Source organism: Corapipo altera, unplaced genomic scaffold (genome assembly GCF_003945725.1).
Source record: "Corapipo altera isolate COAL_440 unplaced genomic scaffold, ASM394572v1 23, whole genome shotgun sequence".
NCBI lineage: Eukaryota > Metazoa > Chordata > Aves > Passeriformes > Pipridae > Corapipo > Corapipo altera.
Genome location: NW_020884878.1, coordinates 22,727,498 through 22,737,493, shown reverse-complemented (window position 1 = coordinate 22,737,493; position 9,996 = coordinate 22,727,498). Strand labels below are relative to the sequence as shown.

The window sequence follows — 9,996 nt, the reverse complement described above, 5'->3', positions numbered from 1 at the left end:
CTTTATCAATTTGCATTAAAACTAAATATTGTGTCTTTCATTTTGTTGAACTATTGAAAAGTCTGAAGTGGAATTTTCTGAAAGATGCAGAGATTCCTGTAGTTTCCATTTCCATCAAGACTTGAGTCTGGCAGTAAAAACGTAGTTAATTTTTGGTTGCATTTTCTTAGACTCATATTTTAGCACTGTATGTGGACTGCAATAACATGCCGGGCAAACAACATAGAACAATATTTTCAAATGTTAAAATTTAAATGGGACACCCAGAACAACTATGAGAAATGTATAATCCATAAAACTGTCTCACAATTATTAGAGATGGTGAAACACTACTCAGTCAAACCACAATCAGTGTATTCCACTAAAGTCAAGGTATTTTGAAAATGTCGCCTTTATTGCTGAGTAAATTGATTTCCTTTCTAATGGCCAAGTCCTACTTTTCGTATTTACATTCAGTACAACTTACTGCCATATTAGCTACCCTACTATTAACAAACCAATGCTAAAAGAAATTATTAAAACTAAAAATATTGAGAATTGTTAGCTGTTTCAGTTTGTGCTAGATCAGCTTTACAAAAAAAAGCAAGCCCACAAAAATATTTGGGGATTATTCCAATCAGTGTTGGAGCTATTCTCAAAATTAAGCAGTATCTCATAGAATATTTTGCCATACTCTTTTCTTTGTATAGACTTTGAAGTGATGCCTATCTAAAGTGTATTCCTACCAGTGATCCTGCAGTACCAATTCCATTTATGTGAGATGCACAATATTTTGCACTTTAACACTGCTTCCAACTGATCAAAGTAGAAAAAACAATTATGCAAATTTCCTGCAATGCAAAAGGTAACATGGTTTTGCAGTGAAAAAAAGGTCCTCAAGGCAGATCTATATTGCAGTTTCAAAATGAAATGGCTTATTGATTTTCAGTATTCATTTGTGTTTTGGTTTGACAGTAGGGTAAATTATTGGGAAACTATTTGACCACTTCAGGTGTCTGTGCTGGCTATGCAAAATATGAGAATTGCTTAAAGCATAGGAAAAAAGTATTTTTATAATTATAATTTATGTGTTTTAGCTGAGCACTGGAAAATTGTGGGTTTGAGCAAAATGCTTGATTAGTGCTTTTAATAATAAAAGACAAGAAATAACATTTAAAATAGTAGTGAAAATTCCACTCACTGTGAAAGAGAGGAAATTTTTATCATAATAATGCTTTAAACTGATGTAAAATCCTCTGATCCATTGCATATTACAACAGATACCAACAGAAGACACTGTATTTTATAGTTGAAAACTAATGGCCTGAAACTGCCAAGATCTGAATTACTTCTGTAATACCACTCAGATGAATAAGGATTGTTCATGGAATTGTTGGGAGCAAATAATGTCAAACCGATCTAATTTCCTTCCACAAAGTGGTTGCAAGCCTTGTAAATGGGGGAGAAGCAACAGATGATGTGTCTTGAAGCTTTAAACAAATCTCACTGAATATAAGGAATAGAAATGTGGTTTTGATGAAACTTTTACTGAGAGAGGGTAAACTGGGTGGAAAACTGAAACTGTGACTAGAACAATGATCGGTGCCAAGCAATAAGACAAGAGGCAACAGGCAGAAAGTGATGCAGAGGAAGTTCCACCTCAATATGAGGAAGAACTTCTTTACTGTGTGGGGTTACTGAGAACTGGAACAGATTGCCCAGAGAGGTTGTGGAGTTTCCCGCAATGGAGATACTCAAGAACTCTCTGGATGCAGTCCTGTGTCATGGGCTCTTGGATGGCCCTGCTTGAGGAGGGAGGTTGGACCAGATGTCCCACTGTGCTCCCTTCCAACCTTACCCATTCTGTTATTCTATGCTTCAATATTAGCATTATTAAAAAAAACCAACAAAACAAAAACCAACACAAACAAAAACAAACAGGTGGCATCTGTCTTGGCTACAGGTGTCTTTGTTCTTTTACCTAATGACCCCAAGGAGAAAATGGGATATATGTATTTGTAGAGAATACAAACCAAGACAGGACCAGGCTCTCGGCCAACCATTTTGCGGGCCAAGATGAGAACTCAGAAGGCATCGACAGGCCGAGGGAGCGCTGCAGAGAGCGCCAGAACGACCCTCTGCGGGGAGAAGTACAGCATTATAAGGAGCAAGTCCGAACCAATTTGTAATGCGTGTGGTCACTCGGTGCTGATCCCTTGGCCCCATTTTCCTTACAGACAGAGGCAGGGAGCCGCCTTCCGTGCTGCTGCTTCACAGTGCCACCGCTTGTGCTCTCTGCGGGAGGACCTGGGTCTCTTCCACCCAAGTCCGGGGCCGCAGCAGTTCTCAGCGCCAGACTCTCACATCCAGCAAGCCGCTGTCTCTCCCGGGAACAGCCAGCGCCACCGCCTCCTCCGGGGCTCTGTGCCGGGCGGAGCGCGGGGCGGGCCGGGGCGCGGGCAGACGGCGCCATCTCAGCGCGCCGGAGGCGGGGCGGCGGCGGGATGGCGGGTCCCGCCTGGCGCTGGGTGCGGGGCGCTGCCCGCCTCCTCCCCGCCGGCGGCGGGCGGGCTCCGGCAGCGCCGTCGCGCGGTCCGGGTTGCGCGCCCGCCGCTTGCAGCGCTCCGTTCGCCGGCTCCGCGGTGAGTGAGGCGTGAGCTCCGCCGTGCGCCGCGTCCGCCCGGGGTGGGAGGGGAGCGGAGCGGCCGAGCGGCGGGCTGTGCTTGCGGGCGCGCTGCGGAGGGCGGCAGGCGGGGGGACCGCCGTAGTCTGGCTCTCCGTGAATGCCCTGACAGACCGTGTCCTGCGGTGGCCAGTTCGGCAGCAGTATCCCTGCGGGAGGGGATGCGGTCGCTGAAGTCTAAGTCTGTGTCTAGGGCAGTGTCGGGCTGGGCAGAGGGAGATGGGGTCTCCCTGCTTTTTGCCTGGATCTGAGTCCACTCCCAGGGAGGAGCGCGGCGCTCACCGCCTTTGGCGGTGAAATTGTACCTTCCGGGAGCAGGTGGGACGCTGCCCGCGGGGATGCTCCACTCGGCTGCTCGCTCCGTCCTGCCGCGGGGCCGCGTGTGGCTCCTCTGCCGCAGGAGCGGCGGGGAGGATGCCTGTGGCACGGCTCGGGGCGGGCACTGACGGCCCTCGGGACAGCTGCCTGTGCGGCACCGCCTGCCCTCGGCACCTCGCGTTCCTGCTGCTTCGCTGTTTGCCGTGTTTGTTGTCCCTGAAACAACTGTGCAGAAAAGACGGCTAGGTTTGGGCTCTTTTTTTAAAGCTTCGACTTTTAAAGGAGTGCTTTGGTTTATTTCAACACAAGTCCTTTTTTTTTTTTTTCTTTTAGTTTAGATGTTAAGATCGATCATATTTGAGTCTAAGCAAAATGCGACTGGGGTTACTTTTAATTGGGCCCCTTCCCTGCCCGCCGTGTGAAACAGGCTCCCTTTGGGAGAGCCCGCGTGCCAAAGGCTTTTTTTGGACTAGTAGTGACAATTTCTCAGTGTGCAGGCGGGTTCCTTCTTGTCAACTCCGCGAAAGCTGCATGTTGATGCATACCATTTACTTGCATTCTGGTTTTGTTAGTCCGGGGACGACTCTCTTGGGGACAGACGTGCCCGGATCCTGTCACGCGGGCTGCCAAAGCAGAAGCCCATAGAAGGAGTTAAGCAGGTGGTGGTCTTGGCTTCTGGAAAAGGGGGAGTTGGAAAATCAACAACAGCAGGTAAGATTTGACCTTTTTTAATTGTTGACTTTGCACATTTTCTATTACTTGGTAAAGAATATTTGGATGCTCGTGTCATTAGCTTGTAAATTGATTCCACTAACACTGCCCTTTATCTCTGTTAAGTCCCATTGCAGCCATTGAGAATCTGTTTGGGTACAGAAGTTTTGCCTTTAAATAAGATATAAATGGAGCAGACAGCTTTGAAATAGTATCTAATAGTGCAGTGTTGTCCTGAGACAGTCTGCTATAAGAGGCGATGTAAGCTGAGGTGAATGGGATCATATGGTAGTGCGGTGACACTTGCTCTAGCAGCTTAGGTGTGCCTGTACAGTGCCTCTCTGTGAGCATGGTCATGTGCTCTGTCGAGGACACTAATATTTAGAAAGGCTAAAAATCAGGACTGTCCAATTTTCTCAACTACTTATATAGCTGTTTCATAAACAAAAGAGGAAACAGTAGTTGTAAACCACAAAACTGCCTACTCCACCATTAGGTTTTAGATTAATTGTTCTCTAACTGTGCAGTTCCTAGGTGGTAGAACGAGATAATTCATGGGTTACCTGTACTGCAGAAATTTTCTTGAACTTAAACAATGATGGCAAAATGGAAAAATAATCATCATGCCAGCAACTGTGGTAGCCTTCTAAGATGGGGTTACAGTTGTGGTGGATGAGGGAAGAGTGACTGGTGTTATCTCCCTGGACTTACGTAAAGAATTTGGCTCTCTCCTGCACAGCATCCTTTTGTCTGAACTGGAGAGACTGGGATTTGATGTACAGACCACTTGGTAGATAAGGAATTGGCTGGATGGTCACATTGCATCCAGGTTTGGGTCCCCCAGCATAAGAAGGACATGGACCTGTTAGAGTGGGTCCAGATGAGTGCCACAAAGGTGATCGGAGGGCTGGAGCATCTCTGCTGTGAAGACAGGCTGAGAGAGTTGGGGTGGTTCAACTGGGAGAAAATAAGGCTCTAGGGAGACATTATAGCAGCCTTCCAGTATGCTTAAAGGGAACTTATAAAAAGGAAGGAGAGTGGCTTTTTACATGGGCAGATAGTGATAGAACAAGAGTGAATGGTTCTAAGCTTGAAGTGGAGAGATGTAGATGAGATGTTAGGAAGAAATTCTTTACTCTGAGGGTGGTGAGGCACTGGAATGGGTTGCTTAGAGAAGTGGTGGATACCCTGTCCCTGGATGTGTTCAAGGCCGGGTTGGATGGGGTTTTGCACAACCTGGTCTAGTGGAAGGTGTCCCTCTCTATAGCAGGGGTTTGGAGCTGACTGATCTTTAGAGTCCCTTCCAACTTAAACCATTCTATGATTCTGTAACAGTGAAGGTAAACTTCTTTGAAAAGGTCGTGTAAAGTGTTAGAAATTTGTTTAAAGATCTCTTTCTTAGCATCTAGATTGGAGAAGAGTCATGCTTTAGTTGAATGATGTCTACTGTTCATGTCCAGTTGTTGAGAATAACAGATGGATATAGCTTTTAATTTACCATTTTTTGTTTTGTATTTCAACCGTGCTTGAAAAGGGCTGTTGGATAATAAATACTAGAACAGACAAACATGATACCTGTACTAAAAGTAACTATACTTGGAAAAAAATAATTTCCTTTTTTTTAAAATCTATTTATCTATTATCCTATACATAGGATACACATACCTATACAAAGACATGCAAAATAATTAACACTTGCATTTCTTAACCATCAACCAAAAGGTACATCATTATAATTCATGGACTGGTTGTTTCAGGTAAAATACCAAATAACTGTTTGTCTGTCAAAAGTTTACAAAATGAACATAATTTGAAAAGTAAATTCAGACTATTCTTCTTGTGTCTGCAAACAAATGTGTGAATTCAAGTTCTGCTAACTGGCACCTATATGTAATTTCTACATAAAATATAACATATGTATAAATAATACTTAAAGCTGGGAGAGAGTTTGTTCCCATGCATTTAAAAATAAAAAATCAGGGTTCAACAAGCATTAAATAAGAGATTACAAATGTAAATGAACTGTTCAAATGTAGCTGTATTGGACAGCCTTTAATGAATGTATTCATTCATAATATTGAGAAGAAATCTATATTCTTGTTTATTATAATGAGAATAAATTTAATGATTCAGAGGAACAACAGAAGATTAGATAACTAGTATAAACAAAAGTATTGCATGGTACCATTACTGAATTATGTATTTAACATATTCTTTGTAATTGAGGTTTGTGGGAAATACGTTTGGGGAAAATTCTGCTGACACATTTTGACAGCAGGAATTTAGAAGAAAAGAGAATAGTAAGCACCTCTAATTCCTAAAGCAGTACAGAAAATAGTCTTACTGCTTGTATCTCAGAAAGCCTATCAGAGTTCTTTTTCTTGTTTTTCTCAGTGTGGTAATGTTTTAATTGCTCTGGATCTCCATTTCTGGACAAGAGGATCTGCATTCTGGTCAAATTTGTCAGGGCCATTCCTTCACCTGTTGGATAACTCTTTCTGTTTGTTGCATTTGGCTTTCATGTTGTATTCTTTGTTGCTTCCAGTGCTTTTTGGTCTTCTGAGATCAATGCAGTCAATGATTAGAAGCAGTTGTGTTATAGGAAATATATTTTTCAATGCATGTTTAAATGCGTCAGTTGTTTTTTGTTGTTGTTTCTTTTTGTCTAGTACAAGTCTTGGATTCTTTGTTTGTTTCCTGTGTTTTCTGTCACTTTCCTATCAAGTTGCTGTCTTTCAACAGCATCCTTCTGTGTTTACTCCATCTGGCCAAAGTTTAGGGTTTGTGGTGTTATGTTTTGGTTTTTTTTTTATTCTTCTGTTCCTTGTTTTGCATTAGCCTGAACATGAGAGTGCTGAAGAAAATTGATCCTGGCATGAGAAGAGGTCAATGTGTGGTCTTGAAAGAAGAGGCATTTTTTATTTATTGGAAGTCTTGCTGTTTTCAGCTGTGGAAGTAAAATAAAATTAAAGACTGATGTTCTTGCTCACATTTTGACAATCCTGAAGTTTGGGGAAAATAAAACTACTTACTATGTGGGCCTTCAGACATTTTTAGCAAAGACTAACAGGCTGAGATTTGTTAGTATTGTTCAGGAAAGCTGATACATTTTACCATGTGTTGACTTTATCTCAGTCATATTAACTCTGTTTTAACTTTTTTTTCCTCTTGCGTACTTTTGTTCTGCATGTAGGATATACTCTTATTGAAACTTTTTTGATTTTGGGCCTTCTCTACATGTTAAAATATTCTGATAAATTCTATTTCTAAATGGCGCTTACGTTGAGACATAAGTATTGAAAGCTATCTTTCAGAGTTCATCTAAATTATCTATACATATTTCATTGATGATGTATATTAACCGTGTCACAGATACAGGCACACTCAGCTGGTTCTATATACGTCTAATTTTGGACCAAGAATTTTTATTTGTGTTGTTAGCTCGGTGTTCTGAGACTTCAACCGTGCTATTCCTAGGGCCAGTTTGAATTTGGAAATTAGAAAGTACACGGTAATAAACCTTCCCACCCTTGTGCTGATTTCAAGAAGACTAGAATCGTAGAATATCCTGAGTTGAAAAGGACCCACAAGGATCATCAGAGTTCAGCTGCTGGCCCAGCTCAGGACCATCCCCAGGAGTCACACCTTGTGCCTGAGAGTATTGTCCAAATATATCTTGAACTCTGTCAGGTTTGGTGCTGTGACCACTTCCCTGGGGATCCTGTTGCAGCGCCCAGGCCCCCTCTGAGTGAAGAACCTTTTCCCAATATCCAAGGCTTCATGCCAGGTTTAGGTTGGATTAGACTAACTTGGATCAACCTGTGCATCATTCCTGATACTGGTTGGCAGGTGGAGCTGCTGGTTTAGCATGAGTGCTAAACCCATGAGTGGAGAGGCTATGGTTAGAAGTTGCCTGCTTAGAAGTTGTATAGACTTTCTGGCGTGTACTGCCTTGCTCTCCTGCACTCCTGGCTATAGGAACTTAGTAGTTAGGGCCAATATGAATGTTTAGGGTCAGGTTAGGTCCTATGCTGCATGTTTACCCCCTCTTGGAACTGACGGTAATACAAATACAAGGGAGTGCAAGATTCAGCTGGGATTCAACATCAAGTGTTCAGCTAGATATCTTGCTAAAAAACTTAGGTTTACGTGCTATACTGTTTCCCTTCTTTCCCTTCAGTAGTCAAATATTTTTTATTGAAGAAGGACTGTGGATCATAAATTAATTTTCACACATGAAAGGTGTGTAAGAAGAAGATAGATGTATTAAGTGATTTTTAAGACAGTCTCTATCTTCCTTCAGATATGAGTTGCAGTTGGTCTCCAACTTTCAGAAGATGAATTTTCCCATGATTGATTTGGGGAATAATTAATCAAGCCTATGTTTAAATAGCAAGTTGAAGAATAAAATCTATGTGCTTTATTAGCTTAGGAGTAAACAGAGGTTGTGTGCCTCTTAGAGAAAGCTGTACAGTTGTCCTTGTTAACGCCCTGACCGTTTTGTTTGAAGGAGCTTACCTTTCTCAGTGCTAAGTTCTTCCAGATGGGAATCTGGCTCCCCAGCTTGTTCTCAGAACCATTATACTCTTCTGGTAGAACAAGACTGACTGCAGCTTACCTTTGTTGAAAGGTTGTGTGGACTGACAAACAGCAATATGTAAAGAAAACAAAAGATGTTAGCCAAGAAAGAGTTGTGTGTGTTGGGTTTCTTCTTGTGGTGTGTGTTGGTTTTTTTCCTAAAACATGTTACTGCTTGCATTATAAAAATTACTATTTGTTTATACTGAAGCTTCTGGGAGGTCTTCCAACATAATTGAAGCTGGTGAGCCATTAAAGATACCATTTCTTGCATGTTATGGGAATTAAGTATTGATGGAAATATAAAAACTGTAAACAAACTCAGTCTTTTTAGTTGCTTCATCCCTTTTTGTCTGTTTCTTTAGTTGTTACAGTTGCTTTCAGGTAGATGTGATTTTGTTTTCTGCCATAAAAATCAAGTGAAAAGCATACCTTACACCTTGTTCCAGGAAACATCTGTGTTCAATATATCACAAGAAATCAATAATAGTGATATCATCTTTCTGGTCCCTGTGCTTTAATAGTTCATGCCAATACTTACCTAAATTCTAGTTTTATGAAAGTTCACTGGACACTGTTACCAGTGAAGGGTAAAGGTTATCAGTGACAGGGTGAATTTAGTTTTGTAGTACGGCATCCACGATTCAGAAGTGGGTACCTCAAAAATTTTTCCTTAATGTTGTGCTTTGGCAAAATACCGAGATTGTTTTTATTTTGCAGTGTCCTCTAGAAACTTAAGAGTTTGCAAGTTTTTGCAGATTAAGTTTGTTCACTTGTTAACAAATGTGGACTGAAATGTGAGTGCTGCTGCCACTTAAACAGAAAATATTGTAGAGGTGCAAGAAGCTAAGAACCAAGATGATGATGCAATTATTAAATAAGTGTCATGTATTTATATTATATTTTCTCATGTTAGTAATGATAATGTTCTGAATATGTAGGAATTCAGTTTTCCTGGATTTAATCTTTTTGTTTTTTTCTCTTTTCTCTTTCTTGCAGTAAATATAGCCCTTGCCTTAGCAGCAAATGATTCGGTAGGTAATTATCTAATTATCAGCCTTAATGTGAAATGTGTGTCATATATCAAGTGGTTACTGCTGAGGGCAGTCACATACATTAAATGTATTTACTCTGACAGTTAATTTCTTTATTTGTTTTTGGTGGACTTCTGAGTTTCTGTTAATTTGTTTATATTTTATCAGTACCATCTACTTAGTAGATCTCATCCTTTCTCTTGGTTTGGCTGTGTCCTTTCCCTTGTGTGTTACTGAGTTCAACTTCAATTCTACAAGAATGTATAGATGTAGTAGAGGATGCTTGTGCAGGTTGGAGACACTTAACAGATAATTAAATTCTATCAATTCAGAACACTGATTCAAAAATATAGGTCCAAAGATTTAGTTTTTCTGGAGGAATTATTATAAAAATACTTTATATATAAACAGCTATGGAAAAAAAAAGAGCTATGTATCTTCCCTAAAGCTTGGAAATACTTTTTTTTTTTAATGAAAAATTATCATTCCCCAGTTTGGTATTGCTCAAACTGTTACCTGGACTATAAATAGACGGTGGGAACCATTCAAGTGTAAAAACCACAGGTGTTCCTTATGTCCACCTGCTGCTACAGACTGGGGGTAGTTCCATTGTGCACATTTATTGCCACACATGTATACTCAGCAGCAAGCCTCATTTCCTATATGTGAGTGTATAATGCAAGTTTTGTGCTC

General features: G+C 41.1%; 1 protein-coding gene across 1 annotated transcript in view; it reads left to right on the top strand.

Annotated features, from left to right (window-relative positions):
- Nucleotides 1-2,483: 2,483 nt before the first annotated feature.
- NUBPL (nucleotide binding protein like) overlaps nucleotides 2,484-9,996 on the top strand; it is an 84,393-nt gene continuing 76,880 nt past the window's right edge. The window contains exons 1-3 of the mRNA XM_027637989.1: nucleotides 2,484-2,621; nucleotides 3,553-3,691; nucleotides 9,269-9,303. Of these exons, the coding sequence (XP_027493790.1) occupies nucleotides 2,484-2,621; nucleotides 3,553-3,691; nucleotides 9,269-9,303 (312 nt within the window). The remainder of the gene's footprint in view (nucleotides 2,622-3,552; nucleotides 3,692-9,268; nucleotides 9,304-9,996) is intronic.